This window comes from Arvicola amphibius, chromosome 4 (genome assembly GCF_903992535.2).
Source record: "Arvicola amphibius chromosome 4, mArvAmp1.2, whole genome shotgun sequence".
Classification (NCBI taxonomy): domain Eukaryota; kingdom Metazoa; phylum Chordata; class Mammalia; order Rodentia; family Cricetidae; genus Arvicola; species Arvicola amphibius.
Window position 1 is genome coordinate 25,511,005 of NC_052050.1, and position 27,822 is coordinate 25,538,826.

Here is a 27,822-nt window from a genome sequence, read left to right on the forward strand (position 1 = left end):
GGCAGGAGAGAAGAAACCCTTTCTTATGGCACCCTACATTGGCAGTCTGACTTTTCCTTTGGGCCTCTAGCTCAGAATCCACGTGAAGACTTATGTACTATATATAGGCTGTCTCTCTGGCTCTACAACTCCCATTTCAGTTTATCTGCATGTTGAAACACGGCTGTGATCTCTCCTCCAGCATGTCTTGCTCCCTGTGTGTGGTTGGGGACGCCCCCTCTCTTCCTCCTAGAGCTCTCTGTCCAGTAGTCCTGTCTATAGCCCCTGACTCACTATTGACCACTTAGGTTTTTATTAAACCTATCACAGTGCCGCATCGTGACGCAGTGTAAAGGATATTCCACAGCAGTGCCCCAGCCCCACTGCGAGTCTCAGCTGGTCACAGGAGAGAGCCAGGTCAGGCTATGCACCCACTCTTACTAGAGTCTTAGCTGGGGTGTCTACCTGACCCTGAAACATGCCCCCCATTCCAGTTATCTCTTACAGTACTGTACCCCTCCATTGACCCCCCCATGTTCCCACACCTACCCAGCTACAGTCCACCCTTGAGATCTTTGTCTTCCTTTTTCATACGGATCCATGCATTCCCGCTTGAGCCTCCCTTGTTACATAGCCTCTCTAGTCTGTGTTGCAGCATGGATAACACCACACCATCTTTTGTGACTGCACTTCTGTCCTAGAACTCTCTGTAGACCGGATATCTTCAAACTTAAAGCGGACCTGCCTGTCTCTTCCTTAGAACTTTTAGCCTAAAGTTTGTCTTTCTCTGCTGTCAAAGGCAGACTTATTCTATGATTGCATGGGAGGCATGCCAATGTTGTGCCTCTGACTCACTGCACAGCTGCTCTAGCTGGCATGTGCCTGGGCCTCTCCAGTGAGCGCCAGTCACTCAGCTGCTCACCTTCCCAGAAGCCCCTGTGGAAGTAAGAGCTGGAATAGAGACACTGTGGTCTCTCTTTCAGGGAAAGGTGGAAGTGATGGAGCAGCACACTGAGGAGCTTCTGCGAGAAAACCAGGAATTGAAGGAGATCTGCACCAGCCTCCGTCAGCAGAACTCAGACGCGCAGGCAGAGCTGCAGAGGAAGCAGGTACAGATGCTAGCCAGAGGTGAATTTGGAGCATGTGCATGAGGATGCGGTGTCTGACCTGTGCTATTTTCTGTTGGCTCCACTACTGATTGTAATCAGAGATTGGGCCTTTGTTTCCTGACTGCTCAGGCTGGTATATTCACAAACTATATTAATATAACAGTGCTTCCTTTATGACTTAGACATATTCCTATCTAGCTCTTATATCTTACATATATCTATTTTTATCAGTCTCCGTGTCATTCACAGGTCTGTGGCTTACTGAGTAATGAAGGCTCTGGTGTCTTTGGCAGCTATAAGGCTTCTGTCTGACCCCACCTTCTTTCTCCCTGCATTCAGTTTAGTTTTCCCACCTACCTATATTCTCCCCTGCCATAGGGCAAAAAAGCTTCCTTATTCAACAATGGTTAGAAAAAAGATGAAAAAAGAAAAGAAGCAATTGAGAGCATGCAAAGGGGAGTCCACCATCACTTGATTTATTGCCTTTTACATCCAATCATAAAAATTCGGTGCCTTTTAAAATGCTTCAATGTGGCTGCTGATCAGAATTCTGGGAAGAAGGGAGAGGGAGTCACCATCAGAGGGAACAACCCGCTGGAGATGTCAAAGCCATGAGTCACATGACCACATGTAGCTTAGCACCTTAATTTCAGGAAGACTGGGGCAATGGCTGAAGAGGATAAGAGCACTAGCTGCTCCTCCAGAGTCCTGATCGCAATTCCCAGCAGCTGTGGTGTCTCTTGCAGGAAAAGGTGGAAGAGATGGAGCTGCGAACTGAGGAGCTAATCCGAGAAAACCAGCAACTGAAGGAGAACTGTGCCGACCTCCGTCAGCAGAACTCAGATGCACAGGCAGAGCTGCAGAGGAAGCAGGTACAGATGCTGGCCAGAGGTGAACTTGGGATCATGTACATGAGGATGCGGTGTCTGACCTAGTGCTATTTTCTGTTGGCTCCACTACTGATTATAATCAGATTATGCGTTTGTTTCCTGACTTAGAGGGGATGGTCCTTGTAGACTCCTGGAGTTTCCCTTGCACCACCTGACCCTGAAATACCCCTGTTTTTCAGTCAGCTCTTTCAGGAGAGCTCAATTCACCCCATGTTCCCAGCCCCACACAGCCCCGTCCACCCTCGTGATCTTTCCCCTTTTTAAAAGGATTTATTGATTATGTATACAATATTCTGTCTGCATGTCTGCTGCAGACCAGAAGAGGGCACCAGATCCTATTACGGATAGTTAAGAGCCACCATGTGGTTACTGGGAATTGAACTCAGGACCTCTGGAAGAGCGGTCAGTGCTCTTCAACCTCTTGAGTCATCTCTCCAGACCCTCCTTCAGAACTGAAGTTTGTCTTTCTCTCCTGGCAAAGACAGACTTCATTATTTGATTCTCTTTCAGGGAAAGATGGAAGAGATGGAGCAGCCCACTGAGGAGCTTCTCCGAGAAAACCAGGAACTGAAGGAGATCTGCACCAGCCTCCGTCAGCAGAACTCAGACGCTCAGGCAGCGCTGCAGAGGGAGCAGGTACAGATGCTGGCCAGAGGGGAACTTGGGATCATGTACATGAGGATGCGGTGTCTGATCCGGTGCTATTCTGTTGGCTTCACTCCTGATTATATAATCAGAGATTGGGCCTTTGTTTCCTGACTCTCCAGGCCCGAATAATCAAAAAGAAACTCTATTAATATAACTCTGTTTGGCCAATGACTTAGGCATATAACTACCTAGGTCATATCTATTTCTATCGATCTGTCTATCACCATACGGCTGTGGCTTACTGAGTAAGGCTCTGGTGTCTTTGGCAGCTACATGGCTTCTCTCTGACTCTACCTTTTTTCCCCCTGGATTCAATTTAGTTTCCCCCCTGCCTGTATTCTGCCCTACGATAGGTGAAAACAGCTTCTTTAGTGAACGACGGTTAAAAAGAAAAAAACATTCACAGCATACAAAGGGTATTCTATTATTACCTATTTAGTCCCTTTTACATTTGCTTTTAAAAATCTGGTGCCTTCTTAAATTTGCTTCAATGTGGCTGCTCTTGAGAGTTCAGGGAAGATGAGAGGGGGAGTCAGCAGCATCAGAACAAGACCTGCTGGAGGAGAGGTCAGATCCACGAGTCACATGACCACCTGTAGATGAATACCTTGAATTAAGCTATAAGAGCTAGTTGTGGGGAGACTGGAGAAATGGCTGAGGAGATTAGAGCACTGGCTGCTCCTCCAGAGTCCTGATCGCAATTCCCAGCAACCATCTGGGATTAAGTATCAGCCATCTGTGGGATCTGGTGTCTTCTTAGGGTGTGCAGGCATACATGCAGGCAGAACGCTGTATACATAATAAAATACTATACAAAAAAGGCTAGAAATAAGCCTAAGCTATAGGCCGTGCTTTTCATAATTAGTAAGAAAGCTCAGTGTCATTGTTTAGCTGTTGACAAGCAGGGCAGAGAAAGACATTCTTCATACTGCACCCCACTTTGGGCCTCATACATGGACGAACTTTCTCTTGCAGGGAAAAGTGCAAGAGATGGAGCAGCGCACTGAGGAACTTCTCCGAGAAAACCAGGAGCTGAGGGACAGCTGTGCCAGCCTGCAGGACCTGAGCTCACGCAGGCAGGAGGAGTTAAAGAGGAAGCAGGTACAGATGCAGGTAAGAGGTGAACATAGTCATGTACATGTGGATTGTGGTATCTGACTAAGTGCTATTTTCTGTTTGATTATAATCAGAGATTACGCCTTTATTACTGACTGCCCAGACCTGAATAATCATAAAGAAACTATTAATGTGCCTGGACAATGACTCAGGCATATTCCTACCTAGCTCCTATTTCTCAGGTTTATCGATTTATATTAATCCTTGTATCGCCACACTCTGGTGTCTTTGGCAGCTACATGTCTCCTCTGACTCCTGTCTTTTTCTCCCTGTATTCAGTTTAGTTTTCCCACCTACCTACATTCTGCCTGGCCATAGGGCAAAACAGATTTTTTTTAATAAACAATGGTTAAAAAGATTCATGCATTCCCGCTTGAGCCTTCTCTAGTCTGTGTTGTACCATGGATATTACCACCCCTGGAGACAGCACTTCTGTCCTAGAACTCTCTGTAGACCCAATCTCTACATCTTACAGAGACCTGCCTGTCTCTTCCTCATAACTTGTGGCCTAAAGTTTGTCTTTCTCTGCTGGCAAAGGCAGACATAATTCTGTGATTGTACTGGCAGGCGTGTCAATATTTTGTGCCTTCTGTGTCACTGCATAGGTGCTCTGGCTGGCGTGTGCCAGGGCCTCTCCAGTGAGTGCCAGTCACTCAGCGGCAAACCTTCTCAGCTGGTGGGAAGCTCCTGCGGAATGAAGGGTTTGAATAGAGAGCAGCTGTGGTCTCTCTTGCAGGAAAAGGAGGAAGAGATGGAACAGCACACCGAGGCGCTTCTACGAGAAAACCAGGAACTGAAGGAGAACTGTGCCAGCCTCTATCAGCAGAACTCAGACACGCAGGTACAGATGCTGGCCAGAGATAAACTTGGGATCATGTTGTACATGAGGATGCAGTGTCTGACCTGGTGCTATTTACTGTACAATCAGTAGTGGAGCCTCTGTTTCCTGACTGCCCAGGTTGGAATAATCACAAAAAACTATATTAATATAACACTGCTTAGCCTATATCTGTGGCTTAATGAGTAAGGCTCGGGTGCCTTTGGCAGCTACAAGAGTTCTCTCTGACTCCACCTTCTTTCTCCCTGCATTTAGTTTAGTTTTCCCACCTGCCTGTGTTCTGCCCTACGATAGGTTTTAAACAGCTTCCTTATAGATAAATGGTTAAAAAAAAAACATTCATAGCATACAAAGGGGGATTCAACATCACCTGATTTATTGCCTCTTACATCTGATGCCTTTTTAAAATTTTTCAATGTGGCTGCTCTTAAGAGTTCAGGGAAGAAGAGAGAGGGAGTCACCACCAGAGGGAACAAGACCTGCTGGAGGAGAGGTCAGATCCACGAGTCACATGACCACCTGTAGATGAATACCTTGATTTAATGCATCAGAGCTAGTTGTGGGGAGACTGGAAAAATGGCTGAGGAGATTAGAGCACTGGCTGCTCCTCCAGAGTCCTGATCACAATTCCCAGCAACCACAGTTTGGGTATCAGCCATCTGTGGGATCTGGTGTCTTCTTAGGGTGTGCAGACATACATGCAGGCAGAACACTGTATACATAATTCAGTAAATAAGTAAAAAAAGGCTAGTTAGAAATAAGCCTAAGCTATAGGCCATGCTTTTCATAATTAGTAAGAAATCTCAGTGTCATTGTTTAGCTGTTGACAAGCGGGGCAGAGAAAGACACTCTTCATACTGCACCCCACTTTGAGCCTCATACATGGACGAACTTTCCTTTGGGCTTCGAGTTCAAGAAACTCAACATGGAGATGTATTTAATTACAGAACTCGGTCTTTGTCTTTGTCGTGTCCCTCTGGCTTCACTACCTTAAATTAAGATGTTTCAATTCGTCTTAGTCCTCTCTGGCCAGTAATCCTGCCTATATCTCCTGCCTCACTATTGGCTCTTTAGCTTTTCATTAAACCAATCCCATTGCCCCATCTTCGCACAGTGTAAGGGAATATTCCACAGCAGTGTCCCAGCCCCTAACACTGGAAGTCTTGCCTGCTCGCAGGAGATAGCAGTTCAGGCTACACATCTGCTCTTGCAAGAGGTTTAGAGGGGACAGTCCTTGTGGACTCCTGGAGTTTCCCTTGAACCACCTGATCCTGAAGTGCCCCTGCCTTTCAGTAGAGCTCTCTTCACTCCTGCCTATCCCTCATGCTCCCAGCCCGAATCATCCCCCATCTACCCAGGAGATCCCGTCTATTTCCTGTTTCCAGGGAGATCCAAGACCCTTGAGTCTTCCTTGTTACCTAGCCGCTAATCTGTATTAGACCATTATTCCACACACCCACTTCTTTTGGGGAGGGGTTGGGGGGGGGAGAGAGACTGGATTTTTCTGTGTAGCGGCTTTAACAGTTTGGTTCTTGCTCTGTAGACCAGGCTTTCCTGTAAATACCTCACAGATTACCTGCCGCTCCCTCATAACCTCCTATGGCCTAAATTTTGCTCACAATTCTCTCCGGGCAAAGGCAGATGTAATTCCGTAGTTGCACAGGCAGGACAGCTTGTGTGCACCCTCTTCCCCACCATAGCTGCTCTGGCTGGCCTGCCCCAGGGCCACTCCAGGGAGTGCCAGTCACTCAGCTGCTCACCTTCCTTGCTTATGGGAAGTTCCCTGCTGGAAGAAAGGACTCGAATAGAGCGGCTGTCATCTCGCTTGCAGGGAAAGGTGGAAGAGATGGAGCAGCGCACTAAGGAGCTTCTCCTTGAAAACCAGGACCTCCAAGATAATTGTGCCAAGTGGCAGCGGCTGAACTCAGATGCACAGGCAGAGCAACAGAGGAAGAAGGTACAGATGCTGTACCAGAGGTGAACTTGGAGCATGTAGTACTTAAGAGAATCGCCCCGGCCCTGAACCAGTTTTACTTTGTATTGCCTTTGATTTCCCTGTTTTGTACATTCTGCCTTACAAAGACAAATCCTGTGGCCTTTTAAATCTGTTTTTAATGCGGCCGATATTGAGGGTTTTGGTAAGAAGAAAGGCAGAGGAAGTCTGCTAGCCAGTAGTAGAGGGAACACGTCATGCTGGAGGGTTCTTCAAAGCCACTATTCACAGGGCAACATGTAGACCAGGTAAGTGATGGCCAGAGAAATGTCTCAGGAGGTTCAGATCACTGGCTGCTCTTCCAGAGGCCCTGAGTTCCAGTCCCTAGCACCCATATGGTGGCTCCTACTGTATAGTGAGATCTGTTCCCTCTTCTGGCTTGCAGGCGCACATGCATGATCGTAAGAAATAACATGTCTCTTTCAAAAAAACTAATTAGGAACCTGCCTGTGCTATAGGCCGAGCTGTCATGAAGTCTCTGCCATTATTTGGGAGCTGACAGGCAAGAGAGAAACTCCTTCCTATGGCACCCACATTGGGTGTCACATGGAGCCGGACTTTTCCTTTGGTCCTCTAGCTCAGAATCAAATTAAAGACTTAAAACCTCAGCCTGTACTATAGGCTTGTCTCTCTGACTCCACACCTTAGCATTTCTGTTTATCTGCATGATGGCACGTGGCTATGATCTATTGTCCCTCTGTATCTGGTTGGAGACGCCCCTCTCTTCCCAGAGGCCTCTGTCCAGTAGTCCTGTCTATAGCTCCTCCCGACTCGCTATTGACCACTTAGGTTTTTATTAAACCTTTCACAGTGCCGCATCGTGCAGTGTAAAGGATAATCCACAGCAGTGCCCCAGCCCCCACTGCAAGCCCCCCCCCCCCCATTCACCCTCAAGTTCGTCTATTTCTTCTCTAGGGAGATCTATTAGTCTTCCTTGTTACCCAGCCTCTAAGCTGTATTTATTTATTCTCCCTTTCACACACCCACGTTTTTTTTTTTTTTTTTTTTTGGAAGGGGCAGGGAGACTGGTTTTCTCTGTGTAGGGGCCTTAGCTGTCCTGGAACTTGCTCTGTAGACAAGGCTGGCCTCACACTAACACACATATTCCATGCTTCTCCCTCAGAACTTCTTATGTATGGCCTGAAGTTTGATTGTCTTTCTCTCCGCGCAAAGGCAGACTTAATTCTGTGATTGTCTTGCAGGAAAAAGTACAAGAGATGGAGCAGCGCACTGCGGAACTTCTCCGAGAAAACCAGGAGCTGAGGGACAGCTGTGCCAGCCTGCAGAAGCTGAGCTCCTACAGGCAGGAGGAGTTAAAGAGGAAGCAGGTACAGATGCAGGTAAGAGGTGAACATAGTCATATACATGTGGATTGTGGCGTCTGACCCAGTGCTATTTTTCTGTTTGATTATAATCAGCGATTACTCCTTTGTTTCCTGACTGCCCAGGCCTGAATAATCATAAAGAAACTATTAATTATAACACTGCCTGGATAATGATTCAGGCATATTCCTACCTAGCTCCTATTTCTCAGGTTTATCGATTTATATTAATCCTTGTATCACCACACTCTGGTGTCTTTGGCAGCTACATGTCTCCTCTGACTCCTGTCTTTTTCTCCCTGTATTCAGTTTAGTTTTCCCACCTACCTACATTCTGCCTGGCCATAGGGCAAAACAGATTTTTTTTCAAAAAATAATGGTTAAAAAACATCCAGAGCATACAAAGCGAGATCCAAATCATCACATGTTGCCTTTTACATCATATCTTAAGCAAGCAATTCTGTACCTTTTTAAATATGTTTTGATGTGGCTGCTATTGAGAGTTCTGGGAAGAAGAGAAAGGGAGTCAGCACCACAGGGAACAAGATCTGCTGGTGGAGAGGTCAGAGCCACAAGGCACATGACATGTAGATGAAGACAAATGATGTTAATTTAATTTACGTGAGCAAGGTGGGTGACTGGAGAAATGGCTGAAGACGTTCAGATCACTGGCTGCTCTTCCAGAGGCCATGAGTTCCAGTTCCCAGCACCCACATGGTGGCTCTCAACCATCTATAGTGAGATCTGGTGCCCTCTTCTGGCGTGCAGTTCTACATGCATGATGGCAAGAAATTGCATACATGATAAATAGATATCTTTCAAAAAAAACTAATTAGGAACCCACCTGAGCTATAGGACAAGCTTTCATGATGAAGAAAAAGTCTCAGGACAGAAACCTTTTCTTCATATGGAAGTTGTACTATAGGCTTATCCTTCTGGCAGTACAACTTAAATGCTGTTTATCTGCATAGGGACACAGGCTGTGATATCTTCTCCAGCATGTCTTGTTCCCTCTGTCTGGTTGGGGATGCCCCCCTCTCTTCCTAGAGCTCTCTGTCCAGTAGTCCTGTCTATAGCCCATGACTCACTATTGACCACTTAGGTTTTTTATTAAACCTATCACGGTGCTGCATCGTGATGCAGTGTAAAGGATATCCCACAGCAGTGCCCCAGGCCCACTGCGAGTCTCACCTGGTCACAGGAGAGAGCCAGGTCAGGCTACGCATCCACTCTCGCTAGAGTCTTAGCTGGCGTGTCTACCTAAACCTGAGATGTGCCCCCATTCCAGTTATCTCTTACAGTGCTGTACCCCTCTAGACCCCACATAACCTGATCCTCCAGTTCCCATGCCTACCCAGCCAGAGTCCACCCTGGAGGTCTTTGTCTTCCCTTTCCATACAGATCCATGCATTCCGCTTGAGCCTTCCTTGTTACATACATAGCCTCTCTAGTCTGTGTTGTAGCACGGCTATCGCCACCCCTTATTTATTATGTTCACAGTGTTTTGTCTGCATGTGTGTTTACAGATGGTTGTGGTCGCTGGGAATGGAACTCAGGACCTGGAAGAATAGTCAGTGCTCTCAACCTCGGAGCCATCTCTCCAGCCCTCACCACTCCCTTTTTTTGAGACAGCACTTCTGTCTTAGAACTCTCTGTAGACCCAATCTCTACATCTTACAGAGACCTGCCTGTCTCTTCCTCATAACTTGTGGCCTAAAGTTTGCCTTTCTCGGCTGGCAAAGGCAGACATAATCCCGTGATTATACTGGCAGGCATGCCAATATTTTGTGCCTTTTGCGTCACTGCATAGCTGCTCTGGCTGGCATGTGCCAGGGCCTCCAGTGAGTGCCAGTTACTCAGCTTCTCACCTTCCCAGCTGGTGGGAAGCTTCTGCTGGAAGGAAGGGTTTGAATAGAGAGTAGCTGTGGTCTCTCTTGCAGGAAAAGGAGGAAAAGATGGAGCAGCGCACTGAGGGGCTTCTTCGAGAAAACCAGCAGCTGAAGGAAATCTGTGCCCGCCTCCGTCAGCAGAACTCAGATGCGCAGGCAGAGCTGCAGAGGAAGCAGGTACAGATGCTGGCCAGAGGTGAACTTAGAGCATGTACATGAGGATGCGGTGTCTGACACGGTGCTATTTTCTGTTGGCTCCACTACTTGATTGTAATCAGAGATTGGTTGGGCCTTTGTTTCCTGACTGCTCAGGTCAGAATAATTACAATGGAAAAACTATATTAATAAACACTGCTTAGCCTATGACTTAGGCGTATTCCTACCTAGCTCTTATATCTTATATTGATTGATTTCTATCAATCTGTATCTCCACAAGCCTGTGGCTGAGTGGTTTGGGTGTCTTTGCCAGCTATAAAGCGTTCTCTCTGACTCCACCTTCTTTCTCCCTGAATTTAGTTTTGCCACCTGCTATAGGGAAAAACAAGATTCTTTATCGAACTATGATTAAGATAAAAAAATAAAAAACATTCATAGCATACAAAGGGGAGGCATCCAACATCACCTGATTATTGGCTTTTATGTCTGATGTCCTTTTAAAATGTTCCAATGTGGCTGCTCTCCAGAGTTCTGGGAAGAAGAGAGAGGGAGTCACTAATAGAGGGAACAAGACCTGCTGGAGGAGAGGTCAAAGATCCCAGTCTCATGACCACATGGAGTTTAACACCTTAATTTAAGGTATAAGAGCTAGTTGTCAGGAGACTGGAGAAATGGCTGAGGAGGATAAAAGAGCACTGGCTGCTCCTCCAGAGTCCTGATCTCAATTCTCAACTACAGTTTAGGTATCAGGCATCTGTGGGACCTGGTGCCTTCTTAGGGTGTGCAGGCATACATGCAGGCAGAACGCTATATGCATAATAAATAAGTAAATAAGTAACAAAAAGGCTAGTTAGAAATAAGTCTACGCTATAGGCCATGCTTTTCATAATTACTAAGAAATCTCAGTGTCATTGTTTAGCCTGTTCCTCTGGCTAAGACATTTCAATTCATCTCAGTCCTCTCTGTTCAGTAGTCCTGCCTATATCTCCTGCCTCGCTATTGGCTCTTTAGCTTTTCATTAAACCAATCCCATTGCCCCATCTTTGCACAGTGTAAGGGAATATTCCACAGCAGTGTCCCAGCCCCTCCCACTGGAAGTCTTGCCTGCTCACAGGAGATAGCAGTTCAGGCTACACATCTGCCCTTGCTAGAGGCTTAGAGGGGACAGTCCTTGTGGACTCCTGGAGTTTCCGTTAAACCACCTGATCCAAGACACAGCTGCTCTGGCTGGCCTGCCCCGGGGACACTCCAAGGAGTGCCAGTCACTCTGCTGTTCTCCTTCGCTTGTGGGAAGCTCCTGTGGAAGGAAGGTCTGTGGTGTCTCTTGCAGGGAAAAGTGGAAGAGATGGAGCAGCGCACTAAGAAGCTTCTCCTGCAAAACCAGGACCTCAAAGATAATTGCGCTATCTTGCAGCGGCTGAACTCAGACACTGACGCACGGGCAGAGCTACAGAGGAAGAAGGTATATATAGCCTCTGACCAGAAGTGTACTTGGAAATTGTCTCTCTGGCTCTACAACTTAAGTGAACCCATTTCTGTTTATCTGCATGTTGGCACATGGCTGTGATCTCTCCTCCAGCATGTCTTGCTCCCTCTGTGTCTGGTTGGAGAAGCCCCTCTCTTCCTCCCAGAGCTCTCTGTCCAGTAGTCCTGTCTATAGCTCCTGACTCGCGATTGACCACTTAGGCTTTTATTAAACTATGACGGTGCCGCATCGTGACGCAGTGTAAGGGATATTCCACAGCCGTGCCCCAGCCCCACTGCGAGTCTCACCTGGTCACAGGAGAGAGCCAGGTCAGGCTACGCATCCACTCTGGCTAGAGTCTTAGCTGGGGTGTCTACCTGACCCTGAAATGTGCTGTACGTTTCCAGTACTGTACACCTGTACCCCTCCACTGACCTCACCTAACCTGATCCCCCAAGTTCCCACCCCTACCCAGCTAGTCCACCCTTTCCATATGAATCCATGCATTCCCGCTTGAGCCTTCTTTGTTACATAGCCTCTCCCATCTCTGTTGTAGCATTGATATTGCCACACCTTCTTTTGAGACAGGCCTTCTGCCCTAGAACTCTCTTTGTAGACCGGATGTCGGCAAACTGTACAGAGACCTGCCTGTCTCTTCCTCATAACTTGTGGCTTAAAGTTTGTCTTTCTCTGCTGACTAAGGCAGACTTAATTTTATGATTGCACTGGCAGGCGTGCCAATGTTGCGCCTTCTGACTCACTGCATAGCTGCTCTTGCTGGCGTGTGCCAGGGCCTCTCCAGTGAGTGCCTTCCCAGCTGGTGAGAAGCTCCTGCTGGAAGAAAGGGCTGGAATAGAAACGCTGTGGTCTGTTGTCCCTTGCAGGGAAAGGAGGAAAATATGGAACAGCGCAATGAGGAACTTCTCCGAGAAAACCAGCGCCTGAAGGAGAACTGTGCTGACCTCCGTCAGCAGAGGACGGATGCGCAGGCAGAAGTGCGGAGGATGCAAGTACAGATGCAGGTACAGATGCTGGCCAGAGGTGAACTTGCAGCATGTACATGAGGATGCGGTGTCTCTGACCCAGTGAGTCCTGGCTGTCCTGGAACTCACTCTAGACCAGGCTGGCCATGTGTACAGAGATTCACCTGATTCTGCCTCCTGAGTCCTGAGATTAAAGGCTTCAACTGCCACCACCAGACAGTTCTTCTTTCTTTACACCTAATATTGATTACGAGTGAGTGGGTACTGCCTTGCGTTTCTGCATAGGGGACCTCAAAGCCCGCCCCAGCGTGACACATTTTCTCTGTAACAATACCACACCATCTAAAATTGATACTTCTCTATGACCTTATGGATGTCAATTACATTCAAACTACCACTATCCCATGTAGTAAATGGTTGTGTGTGGCCTGTGGTACATAGGGGTCCTGGCATATATCTGGCCTGGGGATGTGGCTCAGGGGTTGCATCATGGAGCCCCCCAAACAAGACCACCACAGAGCTGGTATCCAATACAAATACTAACTTGGACTGTAATCAAACACACTGCCTCAACGGGTGGGGAAGATTGGCCAAGGCTTCGGGGTAAGGAGATTTTAAGGGAAGAACCTGTAAGGTGGAATGGCACGAGCCTTGGTGGTTCAGCATTGGGTAAAAGTACCCTTTCTTCCTGGGTGCCGGGGGAGCATGGAGGGAGGGAATGAGAGGAGGGAGAGAAACCATGGTTGGAATCTAAAATATATATCATTCTCTGCTCTGTATTTTAAAGTAGTGAGTTGAAGGTACCAGCAGAGGCTTCGCTGTCCTGTTGCTATGACACAGCCTCATGTCCTAGGCAGCATAAGGAAGAGGGGGTTCAGTTTGGCCTATGGTCCCTTCAGCAAGCCTCTATTTCAGTGAGAGCTGGAAGTGGCCAAGGCTGTAGTGACCTCCAGCAAGTCTGCACCTTCCCATAATCTTTCCAAAAGGCACCACCAGCTAGGGACCAAGTGTTCAGATGTCTGAGCTCGAGAAGGACCTTTCTCATGCAACGACCACAGTGCTTACATGCTAAAACTTGTACTAAAAACGATCTGCCTTGGTGCTGAAGCGATGACTTCCCCAGAGGTCCTGAGTTCAATTCCCAGCCACCACATTCTGGCTCACAACCATCTGTATTGAGATCTGGTGCCCTCTTCTGGCCTGCGGGAGGCATTGGAGGCACTGCAGAGCATCAATAAGCCTAGACTATAAAAGCAGAACAGCTCTATGTTTAGGAAGAAAGGCAAGCCTTTTGTTTAAAAGAAGAAAAGACTAGATTCTTAGGCTACAGGGAAGAGCTGGTGAGCAGGGTCACTGAGGGTTCTTGGCAGTGGGGAATTGCAAGGATGGTCTTCCTTCCTGTATATAGATAGACTGTAACATTGTTGCTGGGTAGTTTTCCTTTATATCTTACTGTAGAATTCACTGTGTTTGTTTTAGACCCAACTTGATGAACAGAAGGAGCTCGTTGTGAAAAACCAAGCCATGTCGGATAGCATGCAACATCAACGAAGTAAAAATGGCGAGCTCCTCCACCGTTTAGCTGCCCATAAGGTAAACTACTAGATGGCAGCCACAGGATGTAGCTAGAGTCGTAGCTGGGGTGTCTAACTGACCCCCAAATGTCCTCCCTTTCCAGATACCTCTTTCAGTACTGTACCCTCACATCCCCACCCCCACCAACCCTCAGTCCGCCCTCGGCATCTATCTCTTCAATTTTTCCCTTTCCAGTGACAGACAAGCATCCCCCTTGAGCCTTCCTCGTTATCTAACCTCTCCACTCTATGTTGTAGCGTGGTTATCGCCTCCCTCCCGCCCCATTCTTTTTACTCTTAACTGTCCTGTGGACCAGGGTGACCTTGAACTCACAGCGATCCCCCTGACTTCATGGCCTCTCTTGGCAAGGTAGACTTAATTTTGTGATTGCACAGGCAGGCATGCCAATGTTGCACCTTCCTCCACACCTCATAGCTGCTCTAGCTGGCGTGTGCCAGGGCCACTCCCAGGAGTGGGAATCACTCAGCTGCTCACCATCCCAGCTGGTGGGAAGCTCCTGCGGAAGGAAGACGCTGTGGTCTCTTTTGCAGAGACAGGTGCAAGAGATGGAGCAGCGCATCGAGAAGCTACTTCGAGAAAACCAGCAGCTGAAATATAGGTGCGCCAGCCTCCCTAAGCCGAACTCAGATGAAGATGGCGCAGGCAGAGCTGCAGAGGAAGCAGAATGCCGGCCAGAGGTGAACTTGGAGCATGTGCACGAGAAACACAGTGTCTGGGGTGATATCGGCTCCAAATTGTAATCGGAGATTTTCCTTTGGTTTCCGGGACTCCCCGACCAGAATAATTACAACACTGGCTTCTTCTAGCGTGTATTCATACATACATACATACATGCAGGCAGGAAAATTGCATGCTTAATAAATCTTTAAAAAGCTACTTAGACGTCTGCGTGTCATTATTTGGGAGCTGACAGGCAGGACAGTGAAACTTGCTACATATGGCCCCCCACATTGGGCATCATCTTGTTGGACTTTCCTCTGGGTTTCCATTTCACAAAATAACACGGAGACTTATTCACATTATAAAAACTTGTCCCGCTGGATCCTCTAAGTTAAATTATCCCATTTCTGTTCATCTACATGTTGCCATGTGGCTTTGACCTGTCCTCTAGCATGTCTGGTTCCTACCTCCACCCAGCCCCAGTCCACCCTTGAGATATTTTACTGCTCCAGGGAGATCTAAGCATCCCCCCGTCAGCCATCCTCTTTATCTATCCTCTCTAGGCTGTGATTGTAGCATGGTTATTATCTACCCTTGTTCCTTTCTCTATGTAGCAGCCTACCTGTCCTGTAACTCAGATCTGCCTGTCTCTTCCTCATAGCTTATGGCCTAAAGTTTGTCTTTCTCGGCTGGCAAAGGCAGACATAATCCCGTGATTATACTGGCAGGCATGCCAACATTTTGTGCCTTTTGCGTCACTGCATAGCTGCTCTGGCTGGCGTGTGCCAGGGTCTCTCCAGTGAGTGCCAGTTACTCAGCTTCTCACCTTCCCAGCTGGTGGGAAGCTTCTGCTGGAAGGAAGGGTTTGAATAGAGAGTAGCTGTGGTCTCTCTTGCAGGAAAAGGAGGAAAAGATGGAGCAGCGCACTGAGGGGCTTCTTCGAGAAAACCAGCAGCTGAATGCAGATGCACAGGTCGAGCTAAAGAGGATGCAGGTACAGATGCTGGCCAGAGGTGAACTTAGAGCGTGTACATGAGAATCGCAGTGTCTCTGGCTGTGTCCTGGCTGTCCTGGACTCACTCTGCAGACCAGGCTGGCCTTGTACACAGAGATTCACCTGATTCTACCTCCCAGGTGCTGAAATTAAAGGCATGAACCACCACTGCGGGGTGGTTTTTTTTTAATTATCCCAAAGACATCTTTATTATGTACACAATATTTTGTCTACATGCATTCCTGCAGGCCAGAAGAGGGCACCAGATTACAGATGGTTGTGAGCCACCTTGTGGTTGCTAGGAATTGAACTCAGGACCTTTGGAAGAGCAGGCAATGCTCTTAACCTATGAGCCATCTCTCCGGGGTGGTTCTTTTTAAGTTACACCTAATAATTGACTTTGTGTTTCTGGGTACCTGACTCTATTATATATTATATACTATTTATATATAGTTCCAGCCAATGCCTTCAAATTTCATGATATCAGTGTTTTTGGTTTTATGTTTTTGGGTTTAGTTTTTTATTTTGTTTTTAAGACAGGGTAGCTTTGGAGCCTTTCCTGGAACTAGCTCTAGTAGACTAGGCTGGCCTTGAACTCACAGATCCTTCTGTGTCTGCCTCCAAGTACTGGGATTAAATGTGTGCACAACCACTGCCTTGTGTGGGAGGTCCTATCTATGTGTCACTTTTATTGGTTAATAAAGATCTGTTTGAGCCTATGGCAGAAAGAACAGAAATAGGCGGGGAAAGCTAGGCTGTGTGCTGGGAGAGAAGGGCAGAGTCAGGAAAAGCCATGGAGTAGTAAGCCACAGCCATGTGGCAATATACAGAATAATAGAGATGGGTTAGTTTAGGATATGAATTTAGCCAGAAATATGCTTAAGCTATTGACCAAACAGTATTGCAAACAACACTTAGTGGTATTTTGTGGCTCGGTGACCACGACAAACAAGCGGCCTCCCTCCAAAAAACTGCCTGGCTGATGGCAGCGCATTTAAGAGCTGATTAATATTCCATTCTTCAGTTTGGGTACTTCTAGGTTGTTTTAGTTTCTGGCTATTACTATGAACATATGGTTGAACAAGTATCCTTGTGTGATTGAGCGTCCTTTGGCCAAGAGTGACATATTGTATCTTGGAGTAAGTCCCCAGTTTTCTGAGAAACCCCCATATTAACTATCTGCTGAGTTCTTTTAATAATAGTGAATTTTCTTTCTAGAAATGAACTGTCTTTTAATGGAAAAAAAGTACTTTAGTCCTGTCAGTGTTTACTAAGGCAAGTAAAATCTAAGGAAGATGTGGAAGGGAATGGCTTCAGGTTTTGCATTTCTCTGACTAAGGATGTTGAACATTTCCTTAAGTGTCTTTCAGCCATTTTAGATTCCTCTGTTGAGAGTTCTCTGTTTAGGTCTGTACTCCATTTTTTTTATTGGATTATGTGATCTTTTGGTGACCAATTTCTTGAGTTCTTTGTATATTTTGGAGATCAGACCTCTGTCTGATGTGGGGTTAATGAAGATCTTTTCCCATTCTGTAGGCTGTCATTTTGTCTTGTTGACCATGTCCTTTTTACAGGGGGTCCCATTTATTGTTTCTCTCAGTATCTGTGCTACTGGGTTTATATTTAGGAAGTGGTTCCCTGTGCCAATGCGTTCAAGTGTACTTCCCACTTTCTCTTCTATAAGGTTCAGTGTGGCTGGCTTTATGTTGAGGTCTTTGATCCATTTGGAGCCATTTTAACTTTTAAGTGTGGTTCCGTGGCGTTTAGTTGTATTGGTCCTCCTGTCTGGTCTTATGCCAGTACCAGGCTTTTCTTAGTACTGTAGTGTTGGGAGCAGTGAGACCCCAGATCCTGAATTTCTTGTAATCCCCTGATCTGAGTGCCTACAGCTGCTCTGAGCACGAGACCTTCAGGAGTTCCTGATGGCAGGAGAGTGGTTTCTGGTGGGTTTGGCTGGGGCGTGGTTATCTCTATATAATCTGCCCCTGAACACAATAAAGGAGGCATTCTTGGGGAATTCAAGGATGACCCATGTTGCTGTCTCTCTGTATGTGTCTGTGTATTTTAACCTCCAGCCCCTTGCCCGAAGCTCGGTAACTGGGTTCAAGCGCATGGAGCGCAAACACAGGGGCGCAGTGCATGGCACTGTAGCTCTGTAGTAGAGTTTGAATTCAGGGATTGTGATGCCTCCAGAAGTTCTTTTATTGTACAGGATTGTTTTGGCTTTCCTGGGTTTTTTTCAAGGTCTTTGAAGAATTTTGCTGGGATTTTGATGGGCATTGCATTGAATCTGTAGATTGCTTTTGGTAAGATTGCCATTTTTACTGTTAATTCTGCCTACCCAAGAGCATGGGATATCTTTCCATTTTCTGGTGTCTTCAATTTCTTCAAAGATTAAGTTCTTGTCATACAGCTCTTCCACTTTTTAGTTAGAGTTACTCCGAGATATTTTATGCTGTTTGTGGCTATTGTGAAGGGTGTTGATTCTGATTTCTTCCCCAGCCCTTTTATCATCTGTGTACAAGAGGGACACTGATTTTTTTTTAGTTAATCTTGTATCCTGCTATATTGCTGAAAGTGTTAATGAGTTGTAGAAGTCCTTGGTAGAATTTTGTGGATCACTTATGTAAACTATCATCATCAGCAAACAGTGGGAGTTTGACTTCTTTTCCAATTTGTATCCCCTTGATCTCCCTTTGGTGTCTTATTGCTCTAGCTAGGACCTCAAGAACTATATTGAAGCCGGGCGGTGGTGGCGCACGCCTTTAATCCCAGCACTCGGGAGGCAGAGGCAGGCGGATCTCTGAGTTCGAGGCCAGCCTGGTCTACAAGAGCTAGTTCCAGGACAGGCTCTAAAAAAGCTGCAGAGAGACCCTGTCTCGAAAAACCAAAAAAAGAAAAAAAAAAAGAAAAGAACTATATTGAATAGATGTGGAGAGAGTAGACAACCTTGTCTTGTTCCTGATTTCAATAGAATTGCTGGGAGTTTCTCTCCATTTAGTTTGCTGGCTGTTTACTTGCTGTATATTGCCTTTATTATGTTTAGGTTGCTCCTTGTATCCCTGCTATCTCCAAGACCTTTATCATGAAGGGATGTTGTATTTTGTCAAAAGCTTTTTCTTTTTTTATATTTATTTATTTATTATGTATACAATATTCTGTGTGTATGTGTGCAGGCCAGAGGAGGGCACCAGACCTCTTTACAGATGGTTGTAAGCCACCATGTGGTTGCCGGGAATTGAACTCAGGACCTCTGGAAGAGCAGGCAATGCTCTTAACCACTGAGCCATCTCTCCAGCCCCCTCAAAAGCTTTTTCGACATCTAATGAGATGATCATGTGGTTTTTATTTTTCAGCTTGTTTATATGGTAGATTACATTGACAGATTTTCATATGTTGAACCATCCCTGCATCTGTGGGATGAAGCCGACTTGGTCATGGTAGATGATGGTTCTGATGTGTTCTTGGATTCGATTTGCCAGTACTTTATTTAGTATTTTTGCATCAATGTACATGAGTGAGATTGGTCTGTAATTCTCTTTCTTAGTAATGTCTTTCTGTAGTTAGGGTATCAAGGTAATTGTAGCCTCATAAACAGTTTGGCAATGTTCCTTCTGTTTCTATTGTGTAAACAGCTCTATATTTAAGAAGAAAGACAAGCCTTTTTTTTTTTTAAGACAAAGACTAGATTCTTCAGCTACAGGGTAGAGTTGGTGAGCAGGGTCGCTGTGTGGGTGTGCGGGGAGTTGTTAGGACTGTCTTCCTTCCTGTACATACATAGGCTGTAACATTGTTGCTGGGTAGTTTTCCTTTATATCTTACTGTAGAACTCACCATATTTGCTTTAGGCCCAACTGGCGAGGGACCAAACAAAGAAGGACATGCTGGAACATCTCAGAAATGAAAATGGCCATTTAACTGAACAGGTAGACTCGTGCAGGAAAGCATTTTCAAGAAAAACACTTTGTAGCCGGGCGGTGGTGGCGCACGCCTTTAATCCCAGCACTCGGGAGGCAGAGGCAGGCGGATCTCTGTGAGTTCGAGACCAGCCTGGTCTACAAGAGCTAGTTCCAGGATAGGCTTCAAAGCTACAGAGAAACCCTGTCTCGAAAAAACCAAAAAAAAAAAAAAAAAAAAAAAAAAAAACCACTTTGTGCTTTCTTTACTGGCTCTGGGGAAGGTCTCCCTGTGTAGTAGCCTTGGCTGGCCTGGAACTCAATTTCTCCTGCTCTGCCCCTTTGGTTCTGGATACACCACCACACCCAGATCAAAGAAGCATAGCTTTAGACTCCTTGCTCATGAGTTCAGCAGGTTACTCTGTGTGTGTGTGTGTGTGTGTGTGTGTGTACCCAACCATGCATGGTACTAAAGTCTCTTTCTGTGCAGAAGGAACAGAAGAGCAAGCTTGAGAAGATTGAAGAAGAAGAAGAAGCAAAGAAGAGAGCCATGAAGAAATGGGTTTATATGGCAGGTTCCCTTTCTGCATGGCTGTGTGGGCAGGTGTCTGTTCTCAGGAGATGGAAAGGAACAGTAAGATATTAGGATCTTTGGATAGTATTCAGCTGTGGTGCTTTGCTTTTTATCCAAAAGGACAGAGAATCTGCCATTTAAGAGATGTTTCAGAGAGGTGAACGTGTCTGAATGATCAAGGAGTATTGAAAATTGAGCATCACAACACTATAGTAATCTTTGGCTTAGGAACTCACTCCAGACTTATGACAAACAAGTTAATAACCATAAGAGTCATACAACGGGAAATTATGACAGCCAATTTTGTTATTGATGTCGGCAATTATCATTAATGTTAAATCACTCTTAGTAGTCATGTGGTAATGAAAGCCTCATTAACTAGTAATTACCTGAAGTAGCTTGTTGTAAAGGAGGCCTCATGATGCTGACAGGTACCTGAAATCTGCTTTCTGAAGGGATGGAAAGAAAAGGGAAGATCCTACTGTCTGGAAGTGTCTAGCTAGAGCTGCATCTCTCTCCGCCAGCATAGTTGGTCAGTTTTTGAGAACTGAATATTTGCCAGCTCACCCTTCCAGTCTCAGCCAGGTAGATGTGGAGGCAAAAAAAAACCACAAATAGTAGGATTAGCTGAAGTGTGTATGTGTACAACCAAGACTGGGGAGTGCTGAAACAACCATCATTCTGGAAAGGTTAAGAGCTGAGGCTCTGTGGAACTCCAGGAGAAAGTCCTCCCAACCCAGACCCAAGCACCTCAGGCCTCATGGGCCTCTTTACATCTGACATCAAGTTTAAGGTCTACCTTACCCTGCCAGTTCAACTGAAATCCTTGGCATTACCATGCCTGCTCAAGCTCTCCAGCATTTGGCCAAGTCTCCAGCACTGTCCTTCCTCCCAGAGGTTCCTCATTCCTTGTCATCTCCCACCACCTTACCCCCCGCCCCGGAGACCACACACACACCTCACCTCCCTCTGAAGCCAGTCTGCTTTGGGGCTACTTTTCAGTCTAAGATCCTAATTCTAATCCCTTTGTTGACAGGAGTCCTTAGCTTTTCTCTTCTTGAGCTACCAGAAAGCACAAACAACACAGACTAGGAAGAAGAAAGGGTTGAGCCTTGGGCCCAGGGCTGGGGTGAGAAGGCTTTACATCAGCATTGCTCTGGGTCCACTTCCTGCCAGCATTCAGTCTTCCCTGCCTATCTTCTCATTTATAGGTCCAAAGCAGTTTCTTCTGTCAATGGTAATCACAGTACACAGGGAAATCCCACATCACTAAGACCAAGAGCCATTGCTTCCAGTCTAAGTCACTTAGGAGTGCAGGCATACATGCAGGCAGAACACTGCATAGACAATAATGAGACAATTATTAATCTCTTTAATATTCAAAATACATTACTTTTTAAGGACATCGGTTCTGTTTTGTTTTTCCTATTTTCCCCCAAGACAGAATTTCTCTGTGTAACAGCCATGGCTGTCCTAGAAATTATTCTACAGACCAAGCTGACTTCAAACTCAGACATCCACCTGCCTCTGCCTCCTGAGTGCTGGGATTGAAGGCGTGTTACACCATGGCCTACCTTAATTTTTGGTTTTTCGATACAGGGTTTCTCTAGCTTTGGAGCCTGTCCTGGAACTAGCTCTTGTAGACCACACTGGCCTCGAACTCACAGAGAAAAACCTGCCTCCAGTGCTGGGATTAGGTTTGGTTTCTTTTTAAAGGGGGAAGGAACTAGAGAGATGGCTCAGAGGTTAAGAGGCACTCCGTGCTCTCTCAGCTCCAGGGAACCTGCCTCTCACCTGGTCTCTGGCTTGTAAGCAGAGGTACAAACATGAATAACAATTCCTAGCATTTTTAAAGGGGGGCAGTGCGATAACTCAGTGGGTAAAGACACTGCCAAACTGGTGACCTGACCTGAATTCCATCCTGGGAACCCACATGGTGGCAAGAGAGAACTGACCGCCATATGAACACACACACTAAGCAAACAGTATTTTTTTTTTTTTTTAAAAAAACTTAACCTGACAGGAGACCGTCCATTTATCACCTCGTATGTTAACACTTGAGGATTAGGCAAAAGGCTATGGGAATGCTACCATCTCAGTCAGTGGAAGAGTGTACCTGGTCCTGCCTTCTACTGACTTCTATGCATATTGAAACAGTGTGAATTCTGTATGCTTTATTGTCGGGGCCCACAGATGTGAGTCCGTTCCTTGTCAGTGTTACAACAACAGGTGGCTACAGAGCAGGAGAGATCCTGACCTAGAGTATGGTTAATTAGTGTCTTGAGTATAGAGGTATCCAGCTCTGCCTGGACCAGAGTTTGGTGGTGATCTATGCCTTGTATCATGTTAGTATTAAGTCCGCCTCCCCCCTCTCCTTTTGGAGTGGGGTATCAAAATGGGTTTCCCTCCTGATGCTATTTTGTGTTTCATGTCTTATTTCTGTTGCTTTTTGCTTAATTCTGTTCCTCACACTCCTGCCCTGGAATGCGCCAAGTCCAGCTCAAAGAATTCTCCAAATTCTCCAAATTGAACTGTCGCAAAGGCAATTCTGCTTTCTCCTGTGGCGGACCAAACTGGCATGGCTTCTGGGCATCAGCAGTTGGTCACTGCAGAGACACCTAGAAAAACTCTCTTCCTGCTGGGGCTCTCCTGATGTAACGTTCATTCAGTCCCTTTAATTTTAATTGTTTTCATGCATAGGATGTGTTTTGATGAAATCCCCCATTCCCTCGCTCCAATTCCTTTTCTACCCTGTCTGCCCCCCACCAGCAATTTCACATGCTCTTGTTTGTAAGCGCTCTTAGTCCTCAGAGCTACTTGTGTGACTGTGGGGCCCACCTACCAGATGCCTCAGGGGCTGCTCCCCTGGAGAAGACCGACTCTCCCTCTGCAGCAGCCAGTCTGGCAATGTGTGACTTCATTGTCATCTACAGAGTTCACTCTTAAGACCCACGCAATAAACAAGGAATAAGAATGAAGAATTAGGACCGATTTTGTGTTTAGGCTGGTCAGAGCTATCTTTAGCCTCATGTGGTCCGTGGGCCAGGTTGGACAAGCCATCTAGCCAACAACCCTCATGTCAGCTTTATAATAAAATGAGAATGAAACAATACTTTTTCTCCTGTGTCACTGAGGGAACTTTCACACTCTCGAGCCTTTTGTCGTGACCCCCACCCCCACCCCCAGAGGACCAGATGCCCTGCTCCACCATGGAAATGGCAAGGGGAGATGACATTTCCCAGCATGCCTTCCTGGTTCCTGTGGAGTCGCTGTGGCTCCCTAGATGGTTCTAGAGAAGAACTGCAGCTTCCTTCATTTTGTTCCAGTCAGCTCTTAATCGAGCACTTGAATGGAGAGAAGCTGGGGTGCGCATCACCCGAAATCAGAAGACACCATTTTCTGGTGAATTGCCCACCTCTTTGCCCCTGCTGCCCTGATGGTTCCCCAGATTAGCAGGGGCAGCAGGCACCCTTCCACCATTGCAGGAAAACAGTCGAGGTGGTAATGAGCTTTTCTGCTGGGGGTGAAACAAGCGTCTCTAACCACAGTTCATTATCCCCAGCTGCTCTTACCAAGGTCGAGAAGGGGAAACTCTGCCCCAGGCAGCTCTGAGTCATTAAAGAGAATCATTCTTCAAGAACCCCCTGCCTTAGCCGGTGGTGACGCACACCTTTAATCCCAGCACTCGGGAGGCCGAGGCAGGCGGATCTCTGAGTTCGAGGTCAGCCTGGTCTACAAGAGCTAGTTCCAGGACAGGCTCTAGAAACTACAGGGAAACCCTGTCTCGAAAAACCAAAAAAAAAAAAAAAAAAAAAAAAAAAAAAAAAAAAAAAAAAAAAAAAAAGAACCCCTCTACCTGCCTTCCCCATCCCCTGTGTACCCATGTAGTTCAAAGTTATGAGATACCGGCAAAATGATAGTTTTGTGAGCAAATTGTAGTTTTATTTAAACTGGAACTCTGAGTATGGTTATAAATAGTTATAACTTTATAGTTGTGGCAACAGGTTTTCTTTCGTTTCTCTGAAATCTTTCTGCCTTAGCTCGATTACTTGCTAACTTAAGGTCGGGGAAGAAAATGTTATACCCAGCCTGGTAACACACTTCTACAATCCCAGCACTTGGGAAAGCTGGGATAAGATTGCCACAGTTTTGAGGCCAGTTTGGGCAAAATGAGTACCAGGCCAGCCAGAGCTACATAGCAAGACCCTGTTACAGAAACCAAAGAAAGGGGGAAGAAAGAGGAGCCATTGATTGTGGAGGCGATCATACAATTCCAAAGCAGCTAGAAGAAACACTGGCCTCCACTTGGAAGATTTATGCGTGTGACTGCTCTGCTTTTGTGTATGTCTGTATACCATGCACAGGCTTGGTGCCCTAGGAGGTCAGAAGGTGTCAGATTCCCGAGGCTGAGAACCAAACCTGGGTCCTCTATAAGAGCAGCAAGTGCTCTTCTCTTAACCGCTGAACCATCATCATCTCTCCAGCCCTAAATAACACTAAACAAATTGTTTTACACTGTGTTGATTGTATCAAGTCATATTTTTTAAAGATTTATTATTTATTATGTATACAACATTCTGCCTCCATGTATGCCCGCACGCCAGAGGAGGGCGCCAGATCTCAGTACAGATGGTTGTAAGCCACCATGTGGTTGCTGGGAATTGAACTTAGGACCTTTGGAAGAGCAGGCAATGCTCTTAAGCTCTGAGCCATCTCTCCAGCCCCTATCAAGTCATATTTTAAGTTAGAAAACTTGCTAAGCCTCCAGATTGGCTCACAGTGAATGCTTCAAATGCAGAGAAAGTTCGGCGCCATAACTCGGGTAGATTTTGCTTCTCTCAGTACTGCACTGAGTTCTCCCTTTCTTTGGACTGGTGACAGTAGCTTTAGCAGGGAAGAAATCAAGGCAATCATCAGTGGTGGTCATCATTTGGCCAGCAGCATGCATGGTTCCTGTTGGGGAATTTCTATTCTGTGGAGATGGATGGACCCAATAAAATGGGGGGAAAGAGTCTCAGGTAATCCCATTAAGAGATTCAGTCTGCTCTTCCTAATGGTATTGCTTTCTCCCTATGGAAAGACTACGGCGTGCTTGCGCCAGGGATCAAGGACTCTGTTTAGCCAGTCAGTCAACCACTACTGAGCACCCACAGTGTGCACAGCTTGTATCGGGCCAGGATTTAAAAAGCCCTTGCCCTCAGGGACCCACAAAATTAGTGGAGACATTGTCTGTGCCCTCTGGTAACTCACATTGCCAAGGGAGAAAATCGGATGGGGGTGGGGTCTCCAAACCTAATGGGCAAAGGAGACAGCCTCCTAGAAAACATACTGAGAAAAGAGGTCCCTGAGGCCGAAAGGGACTGAGGAGTCACCAGGTTAATACAGGAGTAGATGGGGTGGGGGTGGTTGGTTTGCGTCTTGAAAAGGTATAGTTGTAAGAGACTGGAAACGATGCAGGCCAGCAGGCTTGCCTGGAAGTCAACAGCAATCCTCCTGCCTCCGCTTCCCATAAGCAGGGGTTACAAGCGTGACCTCCATGCCCAGCTAATACAGGGGTTTACCGAGCTGTAGTGCCTTGGTACAGAAATGTTCTTTCGAGGAGATAAAGAGACGAGATGGCAAAGAGTCGGAGTAGCTGGAGTTCCAGGCAGTGGTGAGGTGCCGGGTGCGGGTGCTGGGATCAGACTTGGATGCTCTTGGAAGAACAAGGGTTCTTAGCAACCGCTGCAGCCCAGGTATTGCCATTTTGTAGTTGTTTTTCCAGACAGATCCTCACTATACAGCCCTGCCTGTCCGGGCCTTGTGACCTCAGCCTTCTGAGTGTTGATTACAGACCTGTGGCAACCAAAAGAAACATTTTGATGATTTTTGTGCTGCTGGGCTTTGAACCCAGGGCCTTGCGCATTCCGGGCAAAAGCATTGCCTCTGCTGTCAAACAGCACCAGTAGGCTAAGGATATCAGGAAAAGCACTTATGCTAGATTATCTTAAATGGTTTTTAAATCCATGGACGAGCGTCCTTCGAAGAAAGAATGCACACACCAGACAGGAGGCAGCGTTGTGAGCCAGGAGGCAGAGTCTGGAGTGATAGAGCAAAGGACTCTGTCTGTTTTGTTTTGTTTTTCAAGACAGGGTTTCTCTGTAACTTTTGGAGCCTGTCCTGGAACTAGCTCTGTAGACGAAGCTGGCCTCAAACTCATAGGGATCCGTCCGTCTCTGCCTCCCAAGTGCTGGGATTAAAAGTGTGTGTCACCACTGCCTGGCAAGGATGCTGTCTTAATCACTGCTCTATTGCTGTAATGAGACACCATGGCCAAGACAAGCATTTAATTAGGGACTTGCTTACAGCTTCAGTGGAGTAGTCCGTGATCATCATGGCAGAGAGCATGGTGGCAGGCAGGGAGAAGATATGAGGTAGGGTAGCTTCCAGACTGAATATGAAACTGGGAAGAGCTTATGTGGTGGGGTAACCTCGTGGAAGAAGCTGCTATACCAGTTTGACCAGTGCAAACACCAGGTACTTTTCACTGGGTCAATATTTTACATCCAGTCTCAGAATCTCATAGTGTGCATCTGTTCCCTGGGTCGTCCTCTGATTCTAAACTACTACATGCAAAGCTCCCAGGGCTTTCTCTACCCTGGTGCATCTTGCTTCCTAGCCTCCTTTTTAACCCTCTAGCATCTGCCCACACCACCGGTCACTCAAATTTCAATTGGCTGTTCCACCCTCCACTTAGAAGTCCCTTCCAAAACTCTTGAGCTCACGGGGACCTGGTGAACAAGTTGGCTTCTGCTCGATACAGTGACCTTATCTAGTCTTCAACTATAGTCCCTGCCCTCCTGCTCTGTGCTCACGTCACCAGGATGGCCTGAACTCCTGATTCTTCTGCTTCCACTTGCCAAACTCCAGGAGTACAGGATTGCACCAGCATGCTTGGCTTGTGCTTACTCATTACACGTCGGTTCTCTAGGACCTACCTTCTAAAGCAGCATCCTGCTTGCCCCCTGTACGGACTCCTGCTTCCTGCTGTCTGCCTGTGGAGCTCCAAAGACACACATTTATTAAACACCATCTCAAAACAGATGAGGAAAATGCTGAGCTTGGCAGTGTACATCTGTAATCCCAGCTAAGAAGCTAAGTCAGGCGAGTCTCTAGTTCAACCTTTCACAAATTTAAAAAAAAGCATAAAACCAGCCAGGTCGAGGTGGTGCAGGCCTTTGAGCTCAGTACTCAGGAGACAGAGGCAGGCACATCTCTGTGAGTTCGAGGCTTCCTGGTCTACAGTGTGAGTTCCAGGACAGTTAAGGTTACACAGAAAACCCTGTCTCAATCCCAGCACTCGGGAGGCAGAGGCAGACGGATCTCTGTGAGTTCGAGGCCAGCCTGGTCTACAAGAGCTAGTTCCAGGACAGGCTCCAAAGCCACAGAGAAACTCTGTCTCGAAAAACAAAAAAAAAAAAAAAAAAAAAAAGAAAACCCTGTCTCAAAAAATAAAATAAACCACATTAAAAGGTGATAAAAATAGGATCTGGAGCAATATCTTAGCAATATTGCATGATTCATTCTTGCAGGACCTGAGTTTGACCCCTGTCTATAACTCCGGCTCCAAGGAGTCTGACACACTCCTGCAGCCTCCACAGGCACCTGCACATATGTGGCAGACATAACACAAATACATAAATTAAAATATATCTTATCTTATTATGTGCATATG

At 46.5% G+C, this 27,822-nt stretch overlaps 1 protein-coding gene across 1 annotated transcript; it reads left to right on the top strand.

The window, feature by feature from the left end:
* Positions 1–2,494: 2,494 nt before the first annotated feature.
* Calcoco2 (calcium binding and coiled-coil domain 2) lies at positions 2,495–27,775 on the top strand. The gene is made up of 13 exons (XM_042054869.1): positions 2,495–2,614; positions 3,602–3,739; positions 4,371–4,583; positions 6,412–6,537; positions 7,776–7,913; positions 9,836–9,961; positions 11,271–11,402; positions 12,290–12,427; positions 13,868–13,981; positions 14,515–14,694; positions 15,543–15,638; positions 20,025–20,168; positions 27,680–27,775. Exons 1-13 carry the CDS (start codon positions 2,495–2,497, stop codon positions 27,773–27,775), a joined length of 1,761 nt encoding a protein of 586 aa, XP_041910803.1.
* Positions 27,776–27,822: the final 47 nt, after the last annotated feature.